This window comes from Sebastes umbrosus, chromosome 4, assembly GCF_015220745.1.
Source record: "Sebastes umbrosus isolate fSebUmb1 chromosome 4, fSebUmb1.pri, whole genome shotgun sequence".
In the NCBI taxonomy this organism is placed as follows: domain Eukaryota; kingdom Metazoa; phylum Chordata; class Actinopteri; order Perciformes; family Sebastidae; genus Sebastes; species Sebastes umbrosus.
This window is the reverse complement of record NC_051272.1, coordinates 8679272-8706320: the sequence shown is the minus strand read 5'-3', so window position 1 is coordinate 8706320 and position 27049 is coordinate 8679272. Positions and strand designations below refer to the sequence as shown.

The window sequence follows — 27049 nt, the reverse complement described above, 5'->3', positions numbered from 1 at the left end:
AAGCAGCAGTTCAAGATTTCATAGTAACTGCTGCTGTTGCACATATTTTAAAGTATATCTTATACCCACATGCCCAAATGTACATCGAAAGTCACTGTAATAATTCCTCCACTCCATACTGGCTGTGAAGAGATCCCTTTCTAAAGTGATTTCAAGGTGAATGATGGGAGACAAAATCCACAGTACTCATTTTGTGTACATATGACTTCTAAAGTTCATTGGAAGATGATATGAAGAAACAGGGTGTGCTCCCCCCTTGAAATTCTCTGGAATCATAGCTGCAGATGTGCTGGGAAGGAACTGATACCATCTGACCTTGACAAAGGCGTGGTAGGCAGCAATTGCTATGAACTCTTGACCTGTTTGGACTGTTTTTTTTGCAGATGTGCGGAGGTGTTTCCTTATAAATATGAGCTTTAGTTCCTCAGTCAGTTTATTGCATTTCCACATTGCATCCAGCAAGACAACAGGACCTAAGAAACCAAAGTCCTTTCAACGAAGACAGTTTATTACTTTCTTAATACAATAATTAATTGTAAAGATGATTGATAGAGACGTCTTACTCGAAGCTTTGTGCACAGTCTGCAATGCCGATGTGACTGTTCAATCTGATGTAAGGCTCAGATCTGCAGGAGCAACACAGCAGCCGCAGCTGTTCAGCAAGAATTTCATCCATGCAGTCTTGGGTGCAGATGAAACCAGGTAATTATTGGAAATGTTTTTTTTAGTTTCCTCATATGCTGAGAAGATATTTCTGAAAATGTTACACACTGCGGCTTAAAACATTTGAATCTACAACAGTCATCAGAGAGCATGTAAATACATTTTTTTATTTGCAGAATGTGTTGTGAACAATCTTACTGTGCATTACAGCCAGGTGTCAAGATCCAACTTCTGCCGCCTCCAATGTGCCCTGCAAGGTCAGGATCCGTCAGCAGGTTATACCTACCAGGAGGAATGTGGAACACGAAATCCACCGTGCTTCATTAATGAGGCTGAATTCTTTGATCAAAGATTCGACTATGACTTCACCAAGCTGACTGCCGTCGAGACTTACCACAGAGGTGGAGAGGTGTACGAACGCCCATATGGTTGGCAGCGTTTTGCCCTCAGGGTAAATATGCTTTTGTTTTATTTGACTTTTAAATCTCAGAATTTCATGACCTACATGAAGCATGCAATATTGACTCATGCTGGCAGCAGATGAAAACATCAGAGCTGTGTGGAGCGATAAGGAGACCTTAAATTAATACATGCACAAACATAAATGTCATATTTCTGTCGGGTTTTCCAGCATTTGACTGCACACCTTCGTAACAATTAACCTCACTGCTTCCTCTTTAAAATGACAATAAAAGAGAGACTGACAGATGCTTCTGATGTTCTGATGTAAATATTTTGTCTCAGGTCCTGGGTGATTATGAAGACAATGCCTGGCTGGGAACCCGATACCGTAGCACGCAGTCAGTGCCAGGGGAGTGGCCTGTGTCCTACCATGGGACGTCAAAGGAAGGTGCTGGCGGCATCATCGAAGGACACTACAAGGTTTGTTGGTTTGATTATATATCAGTTATTATCAGTGGTAAATGTCATATGCAGTAGAATGTAACACCTTCACAACTGCATTACTGAGTTACACCCAGTGGGCAACCTCCGGCACTGAAAAGTGAAGCCAACGCGGAACGCCTTAAACTTGAATTCTTTCTAACAGCCAGCAGGGGGCGACTCCTGGTTGCAAAAAGAAGTCTGATTGCATAGAAGTCTATGAGAAAATGAGCCTACTTCTCTCTTGATTTATTACCTCAGTAAACATGTAAATATTTAGTTTATGGCCTCAATCGCTAGTTTCAAATCTTCTTCAATACAGCATGATGTTCATTTAGTAAATCATAGTCCCATTTAGAGTCAAATAGACCATAAAGCAGGGGATGCTTTAGGGTGTGGCTACCTTGTGATTGTCCGTCTTTTTCGTCTTTACTTCGAATTTTAACCCTTTCACAGTGTGTTTTCAGTTCATAAAAATACATTTTTAACCTTTAACCTTAAAAGTAAATTTTTAACATTTTGTTCGCCTAAACATGTCTTATTCAGTGTTTGGTTGTACTTAGCTTCATCCACTCGTGTCACTTCTGGTTGCCAAAAAAACAAGATGGGGACAGCCAAAAACCAAGCTGGCAAAGGCCAAAATGCCAAACCCCAGGCTTCAAAAACCGTAGTCAACAAATCAATGCCTGACGTCACAGTGACTACGTTCACTTCTGATTTACAGTCTATGGTCACACATAATTTTGGTATGACCAATAAGGCCCTTTATTACACGGCTTTGCTGAATACTTCATTCTGATTGGTCGATCACGGCGTTCTACGGTCTGTTATTTAATAGCAGACCGTTGCTATGTATATCAGACCGTTGTTATGGGCACAGTTCTGATGTCGGACTCTGGCAGACAATTTTTGTGTCAAATTATTGATTTCTTTAGTAAGTAGCCGTGTAATAAGCAGGATAATGTACAGCTAGCAGGTCATTGTTGTGAAAGAAACCCCTTAGCTTCGCGTCAGGGTGCGGCATGTCTGGGTTTATTTCACAAGAATGACCCGCTAGCTGTACATTATCCCTTACATCCCTGACCTTGAAATTTGCTTTGCCCACACAGATGGGATAAAGTGATAAAAGGCCCTCCTGTCTTTGTTTAGAGTAACTCTACTCAATAGATATGGTTTTAAAGAAAATATTTGCAAACCATCACAAAAAGTCTTAATCCAGGGAAGAATTAAAGACAATGTACGACTAACTTTATAAAATTCTAATTCTTACTTCTTTTAACAGCCTGGCCCTGGTGACTTTTATGGCAGGGGGATATATTCTACTCCATACTTGCGTGAGGCGATCTATTACGCCAAAACATTCACCTGCAAGAAGAACGGCAAGAAATACCAAGTGATGCTGCAGAATCGTGTCAACCCCACGTACCGGGAGAAACACAGAGACGGGAAGTACTGGCTGGTTCGCGTCCCTAAAGGAACATCACAGGATGAAGAGCAGAAGATGGTCCAAAGGGCCATCCGTCCTTATGGCCTTCTTCTGAAAGAGGTCTAACAGGGTGTGAACGGTCACAAAACAACCTAAAAAGTGATTACTTATTTGTTCCCTTTGCTTTATTTTGAAATGCCAGAGAGTGTGTCGTCTTTGAAGCATAAAGTAGTCCTTGCAAAATACTCTCAGATGTAGACAGATGTAGTTGTCTCATTTATATATATAGATGAATATCTTGCTGCACTGAAACTTCTTCTTCCTTTGCTCTATTTTTCCAAAAGCCATACTACATTTAATAAACAGAATTTAAAACAAATGTGATGTCAATGCCTCTCCATACCAAAGAGAACACAGCGGGTAAATGTTTCATTGTATTTATGCTTTTTTATTTAGCAGAAGCATGAAAAGCTTCCCTTAAAAATAGTCTCAAACATCCAAATATACTGTATTGGTATTTTTGTATATTCTAGGTTTGAAAGGTGGGATTTGCATTTAAGCAAAAAGAAATTTGATTAATAGTAGGGCTGTCAATCGATTCAAATAATGAATCGCGATTAATCGCATGATTGTCCATAGATAGCAAAATAATCGCACATTTTTTATCTGTTCAAAATGTACCTTAAAGGGAGATTTGTCAAGTATTTAATACTTTTATCAACATGGGAGTGGACAAATATGCTGCTTTATGTAAATGTATGTATATATTTATTATTGGAAATTAATTAACAACACAAAACAATGACAAATATTGTCCAGAAACCCTCACAGGTACTACATTTAGCATAAAAAATACGCTCAAATCATAAGATGGCAAACTGCAGCCTTACAGGCAACAACAGCTGTCAGTGTGTCAGTGTGCTGACTTGACTATGACTTGCCCCAAACTGCATGTGATTATCATAAAGTGGGCATGTCTGTAAAGGGGAGACTCGTGGATACCCATAGAACCCATTTTCATTCACATATCTTGAGTTCGGAGGTCAAGGGACCCCTTTGAAAATGGCCAAAATTTCGCTAAGCCAGTTTTTCCTCACCAAAGGTTTGCGTAAGTTTGAGCGTTATTTAGCCTCCTTCACTACAAGCTATTATGACATGGGTTAGGGCATTATCATTAGTTTGTATAATATGAAATTAAGGTTTATAAATTATGTATTGTATCATAGCTATTAAGAGATGTTAACAATTACATTGTGATTACTTTAGCAAACTATTAACAGTTTATTGTTGCACACATTATAACATTTTATATACTATATTAAGTTTTTAATGATTACCAAATGATTTGTAAAACATCTATAAACATTACATAGATAGATATTTGTAACACTTTGTTAATGGTTAATAAAGTGTTTGTAAACCATCTATAAACATTATTTGGATGATTATTATACAGTTGCAACTGATGACTATTCTTAAATGGTTAATAAATACTTTGGACGATTGACCAGAAATACTTTGCTATTATTATTTTTTTTGTTTTTTTTGTTATTATTATTTTTTACTTTGCTATTATTATTTTTTTATTATTTTATTATTTTTATTTTTTTGCTATAATTATTTTTTACTTTGCTATTATTATTATTATTATTATTTTTGCTATTATTATCATTATTATTATTATTATTATTATTATTATTATTTTCTTTTTTTTTTTACTTTGCTATTATTATTTTTTTATTATTTTATTATTTTTATTTTTTTGCTATAATTATTTTTTACTTTGCTATTATTATTATTATTATTATTTTTGCTATTATTATCATTATTATTATTATTATTATCATCATTATTATTATTATTATTATTATTATTATCATTATTATTATTATTATTATTATTATTATTTGTTATTATTATTTTTTACTTTGCTGTTATTATTTTTTTATTATTATTTTTTGCTATTATTATTTTTCTAGTTTTTTTTCATTGTTTTTTGTTATTATTATTTTTTACTTTGCTATTATTATTATTATTATTATTATTATTATTATTATTATTATTATTATTATTATTTATTTATTTATTTTTTTTGTTCTCTTGTTCATTGACAAAGCATTAACTATCTGTCTAAATAATGTTTATAGAGGCTTTACAAAGTATTTAGTCTGACAGGGTGTGAACAGTCACAAAACAACCTAAAAAGTGATTACTTATTTGTTTCCTTTGCTTTATTTTGAAATGCCAGAGAGTGTGTCGTCTTTGAAGCATAAAGTAGTCCCTGCAGGGTCTGAAATAAATTTTTTTCATTGCCTGCCACTTTGGCAGACAAGTATTCTTTTTTTTTTCTGCCACTCAGAAATGTTATCTGCCACTTTTAAAATCTCTGCGCTAAATGAAGGAACAAGGCAAAAGTGAGCATGGCTCACATAGCCCCGTTCACTGCTTGACCCCTACTAAAGTAGGGCCAAAGGTTTTGCCCTTTTGGAAAAATTCAAAACATTTTGGGCAGCCTGGGCTTCTAACCCCCAAAAGGCACAACTAGACCACACTGCCAACCATCATACCAAATTTGAAGTTCCTAAGTTAAATAGTTTTCGAGTTCAGCTCCGGACACGAAAGTGTGACACACGAACTGACGGACGGAACACTATATACGTTGTCGTGGGGGTATAATAACATCTTAGATCTGATGTCATTCAATGTTTAATATATTTTACACAAAAAACATTATATGCATGTTAAATTACAGTATTCGAATCACACCGTGGCTTCCGGGGGAGCCCTATTTTTCAGGGCAGGGAGGGTACTGTACACAGTACTGTATTGTACTTTGTTATTGTCATCAATAGTGGTTGTTTGCATAAAAACACTCAATTCAAATGATTATGACTATTTAAATATTTGCTTTGATTAAAAAGTCATTTTTCCTGAGCATAGTTTGAACGCCTCATAATAATAACAACTCAATGGCATCTCCGTTAACGTTAGTAGATCTGTTATTTAACCAAGCAGGACTGTGCTGCCCCCCGGCTGCTAGCAGCTAACGTTACTAACCCTCCTCCTGTTGATTTAAACACAGGTTTGTTGTTCACAGTGCAGCATTGTCAGGGAAAAATAGGGTGCGTCCCTCAGGCAGTGGCTCCGGTCCAAAACAAACTGAAACATGATACAGCGTGCGTATGTGTCATTGTGCATGCGTAACTGTGGGAAAGCATCAATGCAGAGGAATTCGAGGTCATGGAGGCATGAGATACCAAGGAACCGGATAACTAGGAACCGGTTCTCTATTCCCTCCCCTAGCGTACTCCCTGTCGGCCAAAGTGGCGGATGGCCGGCTGATTATTTTACCTGCCACTGCCAACAATTTACCTGCATTTGGCGGGTGCTAATTTCAGACCCCGAGTCCTTGCAAAATACTCTCGGATGTAGACAAATGTAGTTGTCTCATTTATATATATAGATGAATATCTTTCTGCACTGAAATTTCTTCTTCCTCTGCTCTATTTTTTCATTTTACATTTAATAAACAGAATTTTAAACAAATGTGTTGTCAATGCCTCTCCATACCAAAGAAAACACAGCGGGTAAATATTTCATTGTATTTTTGCTTTTCTATTTAGCAGAAGCATGAAAGGCTGTCCTTTAGAATTGTCTCAAACATCCAAATCAAAGAATACAGTATTGGTATTTTTTAGGGCTGTCAGATATAACGTAATAATAATAATAAGGCGGTAACGCAAATTAATTTTATTAATTTATTTAATGCAATTGATATTTCGGAGGTTGTAGCGGGCTCAGTTTTAAAACTAGAGTAAAGATACTGGTATCATATGAAACTAGAAAACCTAAAGAATCTATTGGTACCAACCATGTCATACTGGCGTGTTGTGAAGGAGGCTAAATAATGCTCCAAACTTATGCAAAAGTTTGGCTAAGAAAAACTGGCATGGACAATCATGCGATTTGCATTGAATTAAAATATTTCCTCTGGGGGCAAAAAGAAGTCTGATTGTAGAGAAGTCTATATACTATACATTTTAAAGTATAGCTTATACACACATGCCCAAATTTACATTGAAAGTCACTGTAATAATTCCTCCACTCCATACTGGCTGTGAAGTGATCCCTTTCTATAGTGAATTCAAGGTGAATGATGGGAGACAAAATCTACAGTCCTCATTCTGTGTACATATGACTTCTAAAGTTCAGTGGAAGACGATATGAGGAAACAGTTTGAAGGAGAAAAGTTATAAGAATCAAGGTGTGTTCTCTCCCTGAAATACTCTATAATCATAGCTGCAGATGTGCCAGGAAGGTGCAGATGGAGCTGATCTCAGCTGACCGTGGGCGAAGGGCGGGTATACAGCAGTTATAGGAACTCTGTTTGGTCTTGTCTGAGAATTGTATATTTGCAATAAACATGTCAAGATTTCATAGTAACCATTTTTATTGCAGATGTGCGGAGGCGTTTGCTTATAATTATGAGCTTTAGTTCCTCAGTCAGTTTATTGCGTTTCCACATTGCACCCAGCAAGAAAACGGGACTTTAGAAACCAAAGTCCTTTCAACGAAGACAGTTTATTACTTTCTTAATACAATAATTAATTGTAAAGATGGTTGATAGAGCCGTCTTACTCGGTGCTTTGAGCACAGTCTGCAATGCCGATGTGACTGTTAAACCTCATGGAGGGTACAGATGTGGAGGAAGAGCAAAGCAGAAGCTGCACAGCAAGAATTTCATCCTTACAGTCTTGGATGCAGATGAAACCAGGTAATTATTGGAAATGTTTTTTTTTTAGTTACCACATATGCTGAGAAGATATTTCTGAGAATGGTACACACTGCGGCTTAAAACATTTTAATCTACAACAGTCATCAGAGAGCATGTAAATACATTTTTTTATTTGCAGAATGTGTTGTGAACAATCTTACTGTACATTACAGCCAGGTGTCAAGATCCAACTTCTGCCGCCTCAAATGTTCCTTGGAAGGTGGTGATCAGTCAGATAATACCTTCCAGGAGGAATCTGAAACTCTAAATGCAGCGTGCTTCATTAATGAGGCTGAATTCTTTGACACAAGATTCGACTATGACTTCACCGGGCTGGCTGACGTCGAGACTTACCACAGAGGTGGAGAGGTGTACGAACGCCCATGTGGTTGGCAGCGTTTTGCCATCAAGGTAAATATGCTTTTGTTTTATTTGACTTTTAAATCTCAGAATTTCATGACCTACATGAAGCATGCGATATTGACTCATGCTGGCGGCAGATGAAAACATCAGATCTGTGTGGAGCGATAAGGAGACCTTAAATTAATACATGCACAAACATAAATGTCATATTTCTATCGGGTTTTCCAGCATTTGAGGTTTGACTGGAGCTCGTTTCACCTTCTTCTTCTGCAGTGTTTTAATTGCATCCAACTGGAGAATACGCTCCACCAACTGTTTATCTCTCTATACAACAACTCCTAATATTCAAATAACAGTAGTGACTGGAAATGCACATTAACTTGCTTTTTCTTTTGCTGATTTTCAGGATTTCTTTTCAATTAATTGTGCTAAATTTAAATGGAAACTTGACTAATGAGTTGAAAGACAATAAATTGCTCCATAGAGCTGAGGGGCGGCCCCTTTCACATGAAGTCATTTGAGACATTTATTTGAAATGTTGGTTAGTGCAACTTTAAAGTTGTGCATAACACATTTTGCTCTAACCCATTTCTCCTGCTGTCACCCATTGTTGAGGATATCAAGGGTCGGTTTAAATTTTTGTTTTGTTTATTTTCATTGCAAAATTACACCCACATATGGTTGACTGCACACCTTCGTAACGATTAACCTCACTGCTTCCTCTTTAAAATGACAATAAAAGAGGGACTAACAGAAACTTCTGATGTTCTGATGTAAATATTTTGTCTCAGGTCCTGGATGATTATGAAGACAATACCTGGCTGGGAACCCAATACCGTAGCACGGAGTCAGTGCCAGGGGAGTGGCCTGTGTCCTACCATGGGACGTCAAAGAAAGGTGCTGGCGGCATCATCGAAGGATATTACAAGGTTTGTTGGTTTGATTATATATCAGTTATTATCAGTGGTTAATGTTATATGCAGTAGAATGTAACACCTTCACAACTGCATTACTGAGTTACACCCAGTAGGCAACCTCCGGCACTGAAAAGTGAAGCCAATGCGGAACGCCTTTAACCTGTATTCTTTCTAATATCCAGCAGGGGGCGACTCCTCTGGTTGCAAAAAGAAGTCTGATTGTATAGAAGTCTATGAGAAAATGAGCCTACTTCTCACTTGATTTATTACCTCAGTAAACATTGTAAACATGAGTTTATGGTCGCAACTGAATTGTGGATATCTGCAATAACAAACTCCATACACATGAATGACAAAAGTAGTTTAAATCGTACTAGTCAAAATGTAATGACGGATATCTAAAACTAGAGTTTTGCCCAGTCAAAATAGAATTACAGCTATCTTGAATTGGAGTTTTGATAAGGCAAAATGATGTTGCAGATATCTCTAATGAATATCCTGTCAAAATATTAAATGTTAAAACCATCTTACCATATTTGCAAACCATCACAAAAAAGTTTTTACCCAGGGAAGAGTTAAAGACAATGTACGACTAACATTAACGATTCTAATTCTTACTTCTTTTAACAGCCTGGCCCTCGTGAGGTTTATGGCAGGGGGATTTATTCTACTCCATACTTGTGTGAGGCGGTCGATTACGCCAAAACATTCACCTGCCCGGCGAACGGCAAGACGTACAGTGTGATCCTGCAGAATCGTATCAACCCCACGTACCGGGAGAAACACAGAGACGGGAAGTACTGGCTGGTTCACGTCCCTGAAGGAACGTCAAAGGAAGAAGAGCAGAAGATGGTCCAAAGGGCCATCCGTCCTTATGGCCTTCTTCTGAAAGAGGTCTAACAGGGTGTGAACGGTCACAAAACAACCTAAAAAGTGATTACTTATTTGTTCCCTTTGCTTTATTTTGAAATGCAAGAGAGTGTGTCGTCTTTGAAGCATAAAGTAGTCCCTGCAAAATACTCTCAGATGTAGACAGATGTAGTTGTCTCATTTATATATATGGATGAATATCTTGCACCACTGAAATTTCTTCTTCCTTTGCTCTATTTTTCCAAAAGCCATACTACATTTAATAAACAGAATTTAAAACAAATGTGATGTCAATGCCTCTCCATACCAAAGAGAACACAGCGGGTAAATGTTTCATTGTATTTATGCTTTTTTATTTAGCAGAAGCATGAAAAGCTTCCCTTAAAAATAGTCTCAAACATCCAAATATACTGTATTGGTATTTTTGTATATGCTAGGTTTGAAAGGTGGGATTTGCATTTAAGCCAAAAGAAATTTGATTAATAGTAGGGCTGTCAATCGATTAAAATTATTAATCGCGATTAATCGCATGATTGTCCATAGATAGCAAAATAATCGCACATTTTTTATCTGTTCAAAATGTACCTTAAAGGGAAATTTGTCAAGTATTTAATACTCTTATCAACATGGGAGTGGACAAATATGTTGCTTTATGTAAATGTATGTATATATTTATTATTAGAAATTAATTAACAACACAAAACAATGACAGATATTTTCCAGAAACCCTCACAGGTACTACATTTAGCATAAAAAATATGCTCAAATAATAACATGGCAAACTGCAGCCCAGCAGGCAACAACAGTTGTCAGTGTGCTGACTTGACTATGACTTGCCCCAAACTGCATGTGATTATCATAAAGTGGGCATGTCTGTAAAGGGGAGACTCGTGGGTACCCATAGAACCCATTTTCATTCACATATCTAGAGGTCAGAGGTCAAAGGACCTCTTTGAAAATCGCTATGCCAGTTTTTCCTCACCAAAGGTTTGCGTAAGTTTGAGCGTTATTTAGCCTCCTTCACTACAAGCTACTATGACATGGGTTAGGGCATTATCATTAGTTTGTGTAATATGAAATATTTAGTTTATAAATTATGTATTGTATCATAGCTATTAAGAGATGTTAACAATTACATTGTGATTACTTTAGCAAACTATTAACAGTTTATTGTTGCACACATTATAACATTTTATATACTTTATTAAGTTTTTAATGATTACCAATTGATTTGTAAAACATCTTTAACATTACATAGATAGATATTTGTAACACTTTGTTAATGGTTAATAAAGTGTTTGTAAACCATCTATGAACATTATTTGGATGATTATTATACAGTTGCAACTGATGACTATTCTTAAATGGTTAATAAATACTTTGGACGATTGACATGAAATACTTTGCTATTATTACTATTATTGTTATTATTTTATTTTTTGTTATTATTATTTTTTACTTTGCTATTATTATTTTTTTTTTTTTTATTATTATTATTTTTTTTGTTGTTATTATTTTTTATTTTAATCTTTTGTGTTATTATTATTTTTTACTTTGCTATTATTATTATTATTATTATTATTATCATTAGCTTTTTTGCTATTATTATTTTTATTTTATTTTTTGTTATTATTAGTTTTTACTTTGCTATTATTATTATTATTATTATTATTATCATTTTTTGTTATTATTAGTTTTTACTTTTTCATTATTATTATTATTATTTTTATTATTATTTATTTTTGTTCTCTTGTTCATTGACAAAGTATTAACTATCTGTCTAAATAATGTTTATAGAGGCTTTACAAAGTATGTATTAACCATTTAAGAATAGTCATCAGTTGCATCTTTATAATAGCATCCAAATAATGTTTATAGACGGTTTACAAACAATTTATTAACCATTAACAAAGTGTTACAAATATCTATCTATGTAATGTTAAAGATGTTTTACAAATCATTTGGTAATCATTAAAAGCTCAATATAGTATATAAAATGTTATAATGTGTGCAACATAAAACTGTTAATAGTTTACTAAAGAAATCAGAATGTAATTGTTAACATCTCTTAATAGCTATGATACAATATATAATTTATAAACTAAATATTTCAAACAATTTCTCAAAGGTTTATGAAAGCAACAGGAAGCCCAGGATCCATAAACATGAAGCAGGTGTCCTCGGGGCCGACAGTCTCACAAGGTCACATTAAGGTTTTTTGGGAACATTTTTTGCTACCACAAGCAGATTTTTTTTAGCTTAGTTAGGGTGGGAAACGGCAGCGTGTTTTCAAGGCAATGTGCATCTTATCACTAAGCAAAGCTGTGTGTTGTTTTTTTGTTTTTTTCAGGAGTTAGCAGATATACTGAAGGCTTTAAACAGCAGCAGGATCCAGCTGTCAACACTGTACACCTGCAGGCTGGTAACATGGCTCCCTTCAAGTGCACCCTCAGTCTCCTCGTCCTCCTCCTGGTCTCTGACTGCTCCTGGGCTGAAGAGAAGGTGAGGATACTTTTAATATCTGTGGGTAAAGATATAGATTACAAGATTCAACATGAAGATGACATGAATGTTGAATTAGTTTTCCAGTCAAGAAAAGCGTCAGTGACCCTCGATCATTATTGAACCACAACGGTCTTAACAGTCTCTAAACTGTATAAGTTTAATCATCACAACTGCAAGTGGTTATTGTACTGACTCTTGAATGAGAAATTCAAATCTGTTGTGAGCAACAAATTAATTGTTACTTACAAAAACGTACTGTTTTGACAAAAAACTATTCTCATTCAAGAATTGAGCCAAAGCGAATGAGAAAAACTAAGTTAATCCCTCTTCAGTCTACTCAGTGGTTAGATTGAAGAGGTTTAGTATGTTCATCTGATATTCCAGTAGAGTTAACCCTCGACTAACCTTCTGTTTCTATTGTGAAGCTGTTAATTCCAGCTTGTTCTCGACTGCAGTATTGTGAACTTGACATTGTTTCAGTTGTCAGTCTGGTTGAACCATTGGACAGCGTTTTGTTCTCTGTGCACTAAACTAAACAACATCTATTTCTAAAGAGGACTTTCTACAAGCTAAAAGCACGTATAGAGGAGTCAGAATCAAGCTTTGTAGCAGCAGATTTGAACAGCGTTGTGTACTTCATATACATTTAACTTGTTGTACTAATGAGTGATGTCCTCTCCCTGATCCAGGATCTGTCTGTCTCTGAGCTCCTGTTGAGGGCCAACAAGGATGTCGGTAAGACAACATGCAAATATATTTGTATTTATTTATTATTTCACAGGCACAGTGTGCATTAATAAACATTTCTAAATGTGCCAAAATCCCTGGACAGATGTTGCACAGCCATCCTAAATTAAAGAATATAAGATGACAAAAGATATTGAAACCATTTATAAGCATGCGGAGTGATAATAAAAGAGAATATCAATGTAAAAAACACATCATACAGGACTTTGTTATACTACATTGTCTACATGCGACACAGAAACACTTAGTACAAGACATGGAAAGCAATGAAATGGGGAATATTAGTGTTAATAGAAATATGCACTAATAAGACAACATTGTTCTGCGTTATTAGGCGTTAATTGAAACATGCAACAGTACATAGATATTAAAAAAACACCAGTGGTGGAATATATTAAGTGCATTTATTCAAGTACTGTACTTAAAGGAATGCTTCACCCCCAAAAATGGCCATTTGTATATTAATTACTTGAAGAAGACTTTTGTTTTTCTCTTGGCCGCGTTTAACAACAGTAAAACTATATCAAAACAGCCATTTACAAACTCTCATACAACTTGTGCAGTATAATCCAAGTCTCGTTTATCCAGTCGTAAGCTCACTGCTTCCCAAACCTTACTATTTAAAACACTTCACAGTCCGGACGAGTAGCCGCCTGCCTGTTTTAACAGGTTAAAACAGGCAGGCATGCATGCTAAAACAGGTTTTCCTTTTACTCACATAAATCTTGGTTCCCACAGGATGGTTCATAATGATTTTGGCAAACCCTGAAACTTAAGTGTGGTGTAGTGCATTGGTTCCCAACATGGGGGTCCTGACCCCAACGAGGGGTCACCAAAGCATAATGGGGGGGTTGCGAGGCCTTCTTGATTTTAAGGGGTAAAAGAAAAAAAGTAGTATATAGTTGGCCTATATCTCAGCATTTCATTAATTTATGTGAAGAAAAATAAATGAATTTTTTTTTTTTTCTCAATTTGTATTACTATTTAAGATATAAACAGGATGAGGGCGATAACGGTGAAGACCTGAACACACGCTATATTCACAGAGCCATCCCTCTCTATTAAACAGCCTCATCCTGCATTAGAAAAGTTAAAACAACCGAAGAGCTAATAGAACAATGGCCAAGTGTCACGGACAAGAAAACACTGACAAAAAAGAAGCCTATTAAGTATGAATAACTTAGAAATTCAAAACACATACATAATACAGAGAATTGTATTAAAGGTTACTAAAAATAACTCCTCTGATGCAATATTCACAGGTTTTACGCAAACTTCCTGCAGTTATTGCGTTCACTATTTAGGTTAATTGTACAATTTATCAGTTGTTCTGTAGTGGTTATTGTTATGCATTGAATATAATATGAAATATCCATCAAATATGTCACATAGTCAGAGGTCATCAGTTTACTCAATGATAGGAAAAGGGATCCCTAAAGGAAAACGGTTTGGAACCACTACACCAGTGCGGGTCAGAAACTGCTAACGGGTCAAAGATAAATCTGAGGGGTCAAGAGGTGATTAACAAGACAGGAAAGAAGAAGGAAACATATGACTGCTATACAAACATTAATCACAATACAAGAACATTTTCAGGACAATAAAAACAACTCAATCAGAGGAGGGAGCATCACTCTGGTAAAACTGCTCATAACCGGACAGATCATAGGTCGGCATTTCTTGTCTATAAAAGGTCATAAACCAGTAAAAGGTTGGGAACCAGTGGTCTAAGAATCCAATACAATGAGCAGACCAGCATGAAGTTCGCTGTGGATATTCATGCTGAACTTGCTCCTCTATGGACACTCCATGGACCGCCTTCTTCTAGCACCACCTTCAGGCCAAAATGTCAAATTTACACACAAAATATGTCATAATTTAATGGGTAGATTTCCTTGAAACTTGAGTACATTCATGCTCCCAGGACAGAATAATTATACAGCACAACCCTCGAAACAAATTATCTCCGTAGAGTCAGATTGTAAGAATAAAATCATCAGTATAGTCATGATTCCAGTATGTGGATTATACTGAACATAGAGATAACTTTGTCTTCAACAACCCCAGCGTTAACAAACATTACTGATGTTGGCCTCAGATAAGAAACAGTTTAAATGCTAAATCTGTGAGTCAAACTTACCAGTGATACATTGATATGCTTTTAAGGGTCAAATTAAACTAATTTATGTGCTCCAAATCACTGATTGATCCTTTGATGTCCTCCTCCTACAGTGCATACGGAGGAAGAGCCCTTCGTCATGGACGACATTGCCTATGACAATGAAAATGAGAGAAATGCTGATCCCTGCACGTCCAGCGGCTGCATGTGGGGAAAATCCAACGATGGAAAGGTCTACGTGCCTTATGTCATCGCCACACATTACTGTAAGTACAGATGACAATAACAATGTCCAGTACAGTACTGTGTAGGCTACAGTACCCTCCCACACCCCAAAAACAGGGCTCCCCCGAAAGCTACAGTGTAATTTGAATTCGGTAATTTACCATGTATATAATGTTTTTCATGTAAAATATATCAAACATGGAATTACATCAGATCTAAAATGTTATTCTTCATTTAGTGCAGAGATTTCAAAAGTGGCAGATGAAATTTCTGAGTGGCAGACAAAAAAAAAATACTTACCTGCCACAGTGGCAGTGGAAGGTTGTATTGCATGTGCATATTGTATATTATAAATTGTATATTATAAATAATAATGTGCGCATATAAGAAAAGATAACAAATAGTCAATATGATTAAGACAAATATGTAAGTAATGAATTGTTATTGTGATTAAGTTATATTATAAGTAATGAATTGGTATTCTGGATTGATAACAAATTTATATTTTGATAAGGATAATTATATCAGTAATTAATTTATATTTCTGTATGACATAGATTAAAGGTAATAATTATAGTTAGAATAATTATAAATAATAAAAATTGTAGTTAGACAAATTTTGGAAAATTTAATTAGAGTATATGTATGGCTCAATAAGGAAGCTGGTTAATAGTTAATAATTGACTTATGGAGAAGGGATTAAATAAGTTTATACATCTACTCACTCCTTTTCGAATATGTAAATCAAGGCATCAAGTGTTGACAATTTATTTTCTTATGCTTTTCATTGTATGTAAATACTACTTGTTTCTGATTGTCCACTTGTTGGTATGATCATTCTTTTTCTTTATTTTTATTTTATTTTTTGTATTCTACATGTTCGAAATCAATTTTGAAATGAAATGAATGAATGAAAATGTGGAAGGTAGTGAAAAAAGTTAATTTCAGACCCTGGTACTGTGTATATGAAAGGCTTCTTGCTACTGTGTATATGAAAGTCTTCTCTTGTGCCTTCTCAGCTTCTCGTGAGCGCTCCATCATCGAGCGTGGGCTGCTGTCCTTCCACGACGTCTCCTGCATTCGCTTCGTCAAACGCAGCAACCAGAGAGACTACCTGAGCATCATGTCCAACAATGGGTAACTAACCCGTGTGTGTGTGTAAACTGCATGAAGCTTATTAACTCAGATGATTGTTGTCAATTTATATCAGCTATCAAGGATAAAAATGTTGGATTTAAAGGTGTCTTTAAGTCCCATAAACACAGAACACATCTTATATCACAGCATGCTTTTTTATGTCAAATTCTGGATTTTTTCTGCATTATTTTATACACTTGTCCTCCACGTTCAGACATATTTGGGATCTTTGAAAATTTTTGTATCTCATCAAGAATTTAAAATATAATTTTAGTATAGTTTTCTTGCAATATTGGACCTGAAATTGAAGCTCTTATATACTTAAAATTGATTGTTGATGGGTTGAATTCTAAACCAGACCAAATTATTGGTCACACAACACTGTGCATCCCAATCGCAGTTGTTTTAATCCTCAGAAGGGTAACAAACAGGTCTAAAGTCCTAAAATGAAGTCAGGAAAGAAACTTTAACTGTTCTAAACCAAAAAGTCACCAAAAAACAATCCCTGTTACACTCCCTTTAATGTCAGAAATAACTGAGGCCATGCTGCTTTGATCACTTTTATTTTTTATTCAATTGCATGAGTGCAGCTGTTACTCCTACGTCGGCCGCCGTGGTTATTCCCAGACGCTGTCTCTGGACCGTCAGGGCTGCATCTACCACAACACCGTCCAGCACGAGCTGCTCCACGCCCTCGGCTTCAACCACGAGCAGTGCCGCTCCGACAGGGACCAGCACATCCGGATCCTGTGGGAGAACATCCAGTCCGGTCTGACCTTTGGCCTCCGTGCACCCTAATATTAAGATTATCATAATAATGTTACACTAATACCCAATTTAATTTGCATGTAAAGTGCTTGTTGAGACAGATTGCAACAGTCATATGAGAAAGAAAAGCATCAAATCCTAACATATGAGAGGCCAGAACCACCAAATTTTAGGCATTTGATCAATCAATTGTTAATTTTCTGTCAATTGATTAATCACGACTAATCTTTAAAGCTCTATAATAATCAAAATTTTTTTCAAAATTCTAAAAACAATGATTAAGTGGCGAGCGTACATGGTGCTATTTCAGCATGGAGTGGTGGCAGATTACTGTAATCACCATTTCTATGTATCGCAACATTTTACATCTTTGTGTCCTGCAAATATTATTTGGAGATCCACAGGTATGGGATGGGGTGGGTGGGGTCACCACTAGGTTTTGCTTTTTGTTTCATGTTGTATTGTTGTTGTTTGATTGTGCTTCGTTTGTTTATGTATGAAGCAAAAGAACAATATATTAGTTGATCACAAAAACAATTTTTTTAGTCTTTTCTGACCCTTGTTGTGGTTTATTTCCTGCCAGGTTTGGCGTACGCCTTCGACAAGATCAACACTCTGAACCTGAACACCCCCTACGACTACAACTCTGTCATGCAGTACCACAGGTTGTCATGTCTACCATTCATCTAATATCTGCTCATTCAGACAAACAATGATTCATTTCTATTATTATTTGTTCATTTAGAAATAGTTCACCCTAAAACTATATGTATATTGTATATAGTACCCACCACCTCTAGACAGAGTTTTCTTTCAGATGGCGGAAAAATGAAAGCGTATCAGTGCAAACAGACTTCGACGGAGGTCGAACGAAAGACAGCAAAACAGGTTATAAGTAGGGCTGTCTAAGTTAACGCAATAATAACGCGTTGTTGCAAATTCATTTTAACGCCACTAATTTATTTAAAGTATTAACGCAACTTGCGATTTTTAGGTTGTACCGAGCTCAGTTTTAAAGCTAAAGTGAAGATACTGGCTTGTCAACATTTTCTTTGGACCCTCCCCTTGACTTAGAAATATAAAAACGCAATATGTAAGGGATAAAGTCATTGTTGTGAAATAAACCCTGACAGGGAAAAAGATAACAATGACTCAATAAGATGATTTAAAAGTACACAGCCCTCAAAAAACAATTCAAAAGATAATTTTCGTACAGTCCCTAATTCCTGAACCCTTTTTCTCATTCACACAATAACAAATTAATAACTACATTATAACTTTGCAGTCAAACCATCCACACGTCTTTAATATCTTTAACTTGAGTGAACCGACTCTTTAAACAATAAATATCAATAATTTCCATTTTTTTAATATAATTTATATGTACAAACTAAAAATAATTAAACTCTTAATAATTCCAGGTATGCCTTCTCCGCGAACAATAAGCCCACCATGGTTCCCATCCCCAACGCCAACGTTGAATTCGGCACGGGCAAACAGATGAGCAAGAATGACATCAGCAGACTGAACAAGCTGTACAAATGTTAAACAGTAAGAGAACCACCGCTGGGTTTGTATAAACGTTGTAAGTGTTTCCTGTATAAATCTAATTTAAGGTTTGGGGTGACCCATAAAGGAAATATGTGTTTGTCGCCTTTAACATGTTTCTTTTTTTCCAACAGGTGAGGAGATGAAAACATGGTGCCAGTTGAGACATCAAACCAGAACGTTTTAACACAATCTAAGACATGATGTCCACAATAAACCTTCAAACATGTTCACTGAAGCCTTGTTTGTAGTTTATACTTCTACCAAATGTTCCTGTTTAAAAGGAAGATGTGCGTAAAAGCAGCAGAATTTGTATATTAACTAGGGCTGTTGTTATATTTAATCGCAATTAATTGCAAATTAATCGCGCATTTCTTATCTGTTTAAAATGTACCTTAAAGGGAGATTTGTCAAGTATTTAATACTCTTATCAACATGGGAGTGGGCAAAATATGCTGCTTTATGCAAATGTATGTATATATTTATTACTGGAAATCAATTAAGAACACAAAACAATGATTTAGCATAAAGAATATGCTCAAATCATAACATGGCAAACTGCAGCCCAACAGGCAACAACAGCTGTCAGTGTGTCAGTGTGCTGACTTGATGTGATTATCATAAAGTGAGCATGTCTGTAAAGGGGAGACTCGTGGGTACCCATAGAACCCATTTTCATTCACATATCTTGAGGTCAAAGGTCAAGGGACCCCTTTGAAAATGGCCCAAATTTAGCGTAACTTCGTAGCGTTGTTTAGCAATCACTTTTATCCCTCAGGAAATGTATTTGTTAGTTTACTTTACAGAGTAGTCCTTGTCTCTGGTTAGGTTTGATTTTAGATTAAAACAGCTGAACTAGTATGTGTATGAACTTATAAAAACAGACTGCCTGTTTATATGCATGTGTCTGTCTATATGTGTGTGTGTGTGTGTGTGTGTGTGTTGTACATAACTGTTGATAGGCGTACATGTATGTGACAAGTGAAACATTCAAAAGTCATTCAAAATAAAACAAAATCAAATGTAATATTCTCAGGCTGAAGCATGAGTTTATTGTGCCTACTCTTAACAAATCATTATCCTAACTCTACCCAAAATAGCTGTGAAACACAACATCATAAATCACAAGCAAATAAACAAAAAAGATATTTAGGCTCATGTACGTGTACAAAATGTATTCCCATTTCCTCTAATGTTTACACCAATTATATGAACCAAGGTCACCGTTAACTTTGCTTATATTTTTAGCATTGTATATATTTTGGATGTAGTCTTTTTTGGATATCTGTTTATTAATATTTTTATATTTCTTTTCTTTATATTTGCACGCTGTCCTACTTTGTACTGCAACAATTTCCCTCGAGATAAATTAAGTTATATCTTATCTTAAATCATCAACATCAGAAAACGTGACTGACATATATATTCTGTTTTAGTGTTAGTTTACAAATGAAAGAAGAAACTACCCCAAATAGCAGTGAAACAAAACAAACAAATAATATATGATAAAGAAACACAACATCATAGATCAGAAGCAAATAAAAAAAGACAATAAAATAAGCAATCTAGAGGCATTTAGTCTCATGTACAGTGTGTAAAAGAACAGGAACAGTGATGTGTGCAAATGTAAAATTAAATTGAATTTAATTAAATTATGTAATAAATCCCCTGCTTCAGTAAAATGTGAACAACATGCTCAGTGTTGAGGCCGAGTGTCCGGTCCAAATCAAACAAGATTAAAACTTATTATGGGAATACGCAATGTGGCATCAAGGTGAAATATTCTTATCAGGCACTAAACTCTGTTTCCACTCCATTTCTTCCCTCTCTGCCCTAAATGTCCTTAAAAGGTTGTTTTTCCGGCGTAGTTGATGCTTTATAATGTGACGTTGCACCACTCGCTCGCTGTCTTTCTCTCCACGCAGAGACAGCAGTAAGTATCCTTTACACATTCTCATCAACACTGTTTTAAATGACATAAATCAGATTTGTAATTACAGGAAGATTAAGTGGTGTGTTATTTGTTTGTGTCTTGCTGCAGGTTGTTTGTTGACATGAAAGTGAAGTGCATTCTGGGCCTTGTGGTCCTGGTGGCTGTTTCAGCTTGGGCTGAGAAGGAGGTGAGTTTTGTTCCAAATGTTCGACATCTACAGTATTTTTTCAGTGGTGGAAGAAGTATTGAGATCTGTTAAAAGTAAAAGTATCATACATGAATGATTAAAATATTTAATCACACATTTTTTATCTGTTCAAAATGTACCTTAAAGGGAGATTTGTCAAGTATTTAACAGACATTAACATCAATGTTAGAGCAGTATGTTGCTGTTGTAGCTGCACCAGGTGGAGCTACTGTTAACTACTTTATATACAGTTTTGTGGTAAAACTTTATAATAACATCATTAATAAATAGTAAATTGATTGTTAATTAAACTTAGTTAATAGCTACAAACAGTGAAAACCTCCCTATGTAAATAATGTTCACTAATTATTAGTAATGCTTTAATTTATGTTAATTTATCATTAGTTGTGTAATGTGAAATAATTAGTTTATAAATTATATATTGTATTATAGCTGATTACATCAGTACACTATCTATTAACAGTTGATTGTTGCACACATTATAACATTTTATATACTATATTAAGTATTTGTTTATGATTCCTAAATTTGATTTGATCTGATTTGTAAACATTTTAGAAATTACTTTAAAACATCTAGAAACATTACATAGATAGATGCACCAGTTTGTGGGTTGGTAAGCACTCCAGATACACAAATGTATGTGCACAAGCACTGAGAAATGGAGTTTTTCATGATACGTCTCCTTTAAGTCAAGTACAAGTACCTCAAAATTATACTGAAGTACAGAACTTGACTCTAAATCTGTTTTTCTGTCTCCCTTTTTTTCTTGCTATATAATTTCTGGGAAACTCCTGATTCTGTAAGTTTGCTGTCTTTTTTAATCTGAATAGCATATGTATATCAGTGTTATAAACTTATAATAAAATGTACCGTATAATAATAACTAATTTAATAAACTAAAATCTGAATAAATCTCCTGCAGGTCGCTAAGGCTTTGAGTACTTCGGAGCGGATTGAGAGAGCCAACAGGGATGTTGGTGAGGATTTTTTATAACGTTTAGTTTTTAGTTTAAGCTCAGGTTCCTCTTCCTCCTATCTATCTATCTATCTATCTATCTATCTATCTATCTATCTACTACCTATCTATCTATCTATCTATCTATCTATCTATCTATCTATCTATCTATCTACCTATCTATCTATCTATCTATCTATCTATCTATCTATCTATCTATCTATATTTATATTTATTTATTTGTTTAGTTACTTGTTCCACACTTTTATTCCAACATGAAGGTCTAAATTCTCCTTTCAGTAATAAAAATCTGGTGGGAAAAATGACATGAAATAGTTTTTTTATTTGTTGGTCTAGAAGTTGTCTAATTGGACTATGTTGAGTCTAAAAATGCTATAAAATATCCACCATAATTGTCTTATTTAAAGTACAGAGGACATGACCTCAGGGTTTCTTAATCCTGCGACCAAACAAACCACAAATCAGATCTTATTGATGGAAGCATTAGTGAAAAATGTTCTTAAATATTGATCTCCTTGTTTGCTGCAGTGCGTTCTCCTGACGAGCCGTACGTAGAGGACGATGTGGCGTATGATTCTGAGGCTGAGAGAAACGCTGACCCCTGCACGTCCAGAGGCTGCATGTGGCCCAAGTCCGCTGACGGGAAGGTCTACGTGGCCTACGTCATCTCCCGCGTCTACTGTTGAGTATAGTTCATGCTGTGATTCGGCTCTTAAAGGTCTAATCTGTGATTTATTTTTAAACAAATTGGAAGTGAATCCACAGACATAATTGTGAGTTGAACGAGTTTCTCAGCAACTCATAATCCAAAATGTATTCCCAATTGCTCTAATCTTTACACCAATTATATGATTAACCCTGCTTATACTTTTGGCATTGTGGATATTTTTGATTTTCTGGTTTTTGGATATTTAATTATTGATATTTTATATTTCTATTCTTTATAGTTGCACTCTGCAAACTGCAACTGCAATTCCACAACAATTTCCCTCGAAATGAATTAAGTTCTATCTTATCTTATCTTATCTTATTTTATCTCATCTTAAATCATCAACAACATCAGAAAACATGACTAACTATGACTACTTCCATGATAGAAGAAACTGATAGGAATCTCCAATCAGGTGTCTTTAAATTTAACATTTATTCATCGCACAAAATATTTGAAAGCCTGTGTTTCCTGTATAATCTATCAATGTACTGTTGTATACAGTATATTGTATATTTAATATCATAGTAGCATGTCAGTCCTGTGTAGCGTCAGCTTTAAAGTGATTTTTCTTTTCCAGCCCCTCGGAGCGTGTCCATCATCGAGCGTGGTCTGAACTCCTTCCACGACTTCTCTTGTCTCCGCTTTGTCAAACGCACCAACCAGAGAGACTACCTGAACATCCAGTCCCTCAACGGGTGAGCATGTTGTGTAGAAAACACTCGGTTTAAAACACTTGTTGTGAAGTAAATGCAATGGAACGGGGGAGGGAGAATGTGAGAATGTGGCTCAATGCTATCAATAGCACCTTTAACAACATTTCCTCATTATGTTGATAGAAAACGTAATCCAGTCTGAATTATGTTTCCTGTAAAATGTACTTGCTGTTGCAAATGAGTTGTGTATTGCCTTTAAGGAACAGTAGCTTTTTTTTCCTATTTAATTGATCTCTTGATTTTATTTTCCTTTTTGCTAAAACAAATAAAACAGTAAATAAACTGAGATCTGTCCTGAACCGTTACAGGTGCTACTCCTACATCGGCCGTCGCAGCAATGGGCAGAATCTGTCCCTAAGCCAGCCAGGCTGCGTTTACTACGACACCGTCCAGCATGAGGTGCTCCACGCGCTGGGCTTCCACCACGAGCAGAAACGCTCTGACCGCGACCAGTACATCCGGATTGTGCTGGAGAACGTCATCTCAGGTTTGCACTTTATTTAACGGATGTTGTAGGACGAAGTCACTTTTTATTAAAGGGCGGGTCCATTATTCATTTATTTTTTTTAGTTTTTTTTATCATTCTGTAGCTTCCCAGCTGTGTTCCTTATATATTCAAATACGAACATTCAAATATTGATCAAAGTACATATGTTTTAGCGTCAAAATGCTTTTTTCCCAAGAACTTCTAATCACGTTTTCCCAGGTGACCTGACGCTGCTACATGTACAGTATATGTTCATCCTTATAGTCAGTGTATTAACGTTACATACAGTAACTTAGATGGCGGTCGGCATGCTCCCAGTTTGAAGAAGCAGACAGGAGTACCAGCACGGAAGCTAAGCAACGTACTGCTGTGGACGCCACGTTAGCTGAGATCTGAAAGTCACACAATAACACAAACAAACTAACTGATCGATGCAGCGGTAGACCAGCAACTCCTGTGTTATGCGAGGTAAAATGACTGTTTTTGTGAATGGAGTCTGGTGGCTTTGAAGAGAGCGATATAACGGCTTCAGTTCCCCGTCAGAAAGGGCTGTCTGATGGCGAGGTAACGTGGTGAAAACATTCTAAATATAACATACACTTAAACTAATATTGATTTTTTTTTATGTGGCTAAAATACGTTTTACTGCTGCCCCCGTCCACAGCTGCTTTACCTCGCTGTCAGACAGCCCTTTACGACGGGGAACTGAAGCCGTTTTATCGCTCTCCACCCCCTCGTGTTACTCCTGGTTGCAAAAAGAACAACATGACAACAGCCAAAATTCAAAATGCCGAACTCAAGGCTTCAAAACCGTAGTCCACAAATCAATGGGTGACGTCACGGTGACTACGTCCACTTCTTATATACAGTCTGTGTTAAAACTCTCAAGAAAGCAATGAGCATATTTCCCCAAATGTCAAACTATTCCTTTAACAACAATATATGTAACCACAGGTATAGATTGGCAGAATACAGATACCACTGGATGTCATGATTATTCTGTTTTCTTCTCAAATCCTCAGGAAAGGAGCACAACTTTGACAAAATCAACACTCTGAACCAGGGAACCACCTACGACTACGGCTCTGTTATGCATTACAGCAAGTAGGTCAAACACAAACAACTCTGTTATGACTGTGGCTGCCATCTTTGGCACTCAGATTGAAAACAAGCGGCTGTTTATAACACATTGTTTATAACCAATAAATAAATAAAATTTGATAAACAATAATTAGTCTTAGTTTGAAAATAATGAGCATCTTTAGACAGAAAGCAAAACTATGCAACAAATCAAGTAGGTTTAGTAATTACACTAATCAATAAGAGGAGTTCTCTTAACATCCGGGTGTTTTGACAGCATTGCTTTCATGATTTTGTTTTTCCAGTTCTTGTTTTGCTTGTTGTTTGGTAACCTTTTGCTTTGCCATATTCTATTTCCTACTTTAAATATTTCAAAAACTCTCTGGCGATAGTATGGTCATTTTGTATTTTGTGGTTTCAGGTATGCGTTCTCTAAGAACAACCAGCCCACCTTGGTGGCCATCCCTGACTCCAACGTTCAGTTCGGCGTGGCGTCCGAGATGAGCCAGAAGGACATCATCAGGCTCAACAGGCTGTACAACTGCTGAACAGTCCAGAGGTAAAAATCACAACACGTCCTTTCAGCCACAAGAAACCATTAAAAATATGTTCCTTTATGTTTATCTATTAATCAACATGAAGAAATAATATGTTCCTTTATGTTTATCTATTAATCAACATGAAGAAATAATATGTTCACTATTTATTTGAAAGTTTTGTTAAAGCATTTTTCTGCATTCCTGATACAGAGTTTAGTTGTTATTGTTGTTATTAAAAGATAAACCGTCCAACGTCCAACTACGTACGTTACCAATGTAAGCTAATCAATAAGGTTACGAATAATGTGAATTTTATATATATATATACTTAAATAATTAAAGTAAGTATGTTTTTTTACTGTCTAAAAACAAGCTCGTCCAAGCGGTAAATATCATGAATCAGAATCAGAATAAATACATGAAAATAATACTACTGGTAATACTACTAATTCTATGGTAACAAATTGACATATGTTGGTGTACTAACCTATTACTGCATAATAACTGTACATGGTTTGTATTTTTCTGTTACCATGAAGCAACTTCTCAGCTTGGTAGAGGCCTTTATTAAACATTAAACATGGAAAACATTGATTGTTGTTATTATTGCCTCAAGGACATTTCCCAACCTTTTCATGTTCCCTCTTTAAACAGGTGAATGAGATGATGCAGAATACTTCAGGAAGAGAATCAACATCATCATCATCATCAACGTCTTAATTTTGTTCATTTTCATCAATAACATTGTAAAAAAATGTATACGCTCTAATCAACATCAATAAATTTGCATTTAAACGAACAGTTCCTTTGAGTTTGTTCATTTATTTCTCTACTTACTGTCTTACTTCCTCATCAAACTAAAACCACACATCACACTACTAATACTAAAAGTTTTGTGTATCACTGTAAAGCTGAGACTCTTGTGGATCCAATGAGACCAACTGTATTCATGTGTGATGATGTTAGTCCCCATAGTAGCCATTTCATTGTAGTGAGACCATTTTTTTAAACTTGACCTCACTGTATAAAATGACCTGTGGTGACCTCTAGGATAATCACAGCCTCATGAAACTTTACAGTCACAAACTATAGACCTAGAGCATTCAGATGATGGATGGCTTTCCTAGCTAGATTGACAATAAGGGGGTCTCTGAGCAGTTTACACAACAGAAGTGCTCGCCATCCAATCACTGAAAAATGCAATTCTTGCAGAAATCTCCAAATGTCAAAAGTTGTTGATCCCAAATCACAGCATGGCTTCTTCTATGGTGTCCCTCAAGGTCTTGGTGTCTTAATGCTGTATATTGGAGGGATTATTGATCATTTTTATCAATTCTCGAGTGGTAAAAAATGATTAAATTTAGGAACAAATCTGTGTAACAAATGGTATCAACCCAAAAATTTCTGCAACAACTTACGAGACATAATAGAGCATGAGAATGAGCATCATATAC

The 27049-nt window shown here is 35.7% G+C and overlaps 3 protein-coding genes across 5 annotated transcripts; all 3 read left to right on the top strand.

The window, feature by feature from the left end:
- Positions 1 to 420: 420 nt before the first annotated feature.
- Positions 421 to 10115, top strand: LOC119487457. 3 transcript variants are annotated; one of them, XM_037768339.1, is made up of 4 exons: positions 421 to 702; positions 874 to 1114; positions 8900 to 9037; positions 9656 to 10115. In XM_037768339.1, the coding sequence occupies exons 1-4, from the start codon at positions 542 to 544 to the stop codon at positions 9923 to 9925; spliced, it is 810 nt and encodes a 269-aa protein (XP_037624267.1). In that variant the 5' UTR covers positions 421 to 541; the 3' UTR covers positions 9926 to 10115. The 3 variants fall into 3 exon arrangements, with proteins under 3 accessions (XP_037624267.1, XP_037624266.1, XP_037624264.1); XM_037768338.1 differs by lacking the exon at positions 8900 to 9037 and adding an exon at positions 1408 to 1545 and having other exon boundaries at positions 424 to 702; positions 9656 to 10113; XM_037768336.1 differs by lacking the exons at positions 8900 to 9037; positions 9656 to 10115 and adding exons at positions 1408 to 1545; positions 2828 to 3350 and having other exon boundaries at positions 430 to 702.
- A 2140-nt stretch (positions 10116 to 12255) lies between these two features.
- LOC119487458 (high choriolytic enzyme 1-like) lies at positions 12256 to 19178 on the top strand. Its single transcript, XM_037768340.1, has 8 exons — positions 12256 to 12397; positions 13090 to 13135; positions 15380 to 15532; positions 16511 to 16628; positions 17219 to 17397; positions 17980 to 18061; positions 18818 to 18947; positions 19079 to 19178. The coding sequence occupies exons 1-7, from the start codon at positions 12323 to 12325 to the stop codon at positions 18942 to 18944; spliced, it is 780 nt and encodes a 259-aa protein (XP_037624268.1). The 5' UTR covers positions 12256 to 12322; the 3' UTR covers positions 18945 to 18947; positions 19079 to 19178.
- Positions 19179 to 20800: 1622 nt separating this feature from the next.
- LOC119487456 (high choriolytic enzyme 1-like) lies at positions 20801 to 26391 on the top strand. Its single transcript, XM_037768335.1, has 9 exons — positions 20801 to 20877; positions 20986 to 21064; positions 22020 to 22065; positions 22593 to 22745; positions 23354 to 23471; positions 23798 to 23976; positions 24999 to 25080; positions 25478 to 25615; positions 26250 to 26391. The coding sequence occupies exons 1-8, from the start codon at positions 20816 to 20818 to the stop codon at positions 25602 to 25604; spliced, it is 846 nt and encodes a 281-aa protein (XP_037624263.1). The 5' UTR covers positions 20801 to 20815; the 3' UTR covers positions 25605 to 25615; positions 26250 to 26391.
- The last annotated feature ends 658 nt before the right edge of the window (positions 26392 to 27049 follow it).

Coding starts and splice junctions, on each gene's coding strand:
- LOC119487457 (XM_037768339.1), top strand. CDS start 542: ATGATTGATAGAGACGTCTTACTCGAAGCTTTGTGCACAGTCTGCAAT. Junction 703..873: donor TTGGGTGCAGATGAAACCAG/GTAATTATTGGA, acceptor TGTGCATTACAG/CCAGGTGTCAAGATCCAACT. Junction 1,115..8,899: donor GGCAGCGTTTTGCCCTCAGG/GTAAATATGCTT, acceptor ATTTTGTCTCAG/GTCCTGGATGATTATGAAGA.
- LOC119487458 (XM_037768340.1), top strand. CDS start 12,323: ATGGCTCCCTTCAAGTGCACCCTCAGTCTCCTCGTCCTCCTCCTGGTC. Junction 16,629..17,218: donor AGCATCATGTCCAACAATGG/GTAACTAACCCG, acceptor GCATGAGTGCAG/CTGTTACTCCTACGTCGGCC. Junction 17,398..17,979: donor GTGGGAGAACATCCAGTCCG/GTCTGACCTTTG, acceptor ATTTCCTGCCAG/GTTTGGCGTACGCCTTCGAC.
- LOC119487456 (XM_037768335.1), top strand. CDS start 20,816: ATGCTTTATAATGTGACGTTGCACCACTCGCTCGCTGTCTTTCTCTCC. Junction 22,066..22,592: donor GAGAGCCAACAGGGATGTTG/GTGAGGATTTTT, acceptor TGTTTGCTGCAG/TGCGTTCTCCTGACGAGCCG. Junction 25,081..25,477: donor TCTGTTATGCATTACAGCAA/GTAGGTCAAACA, acceptor TTGTGGTTTCAG/GTATGCGTTCTCTAAGAACA.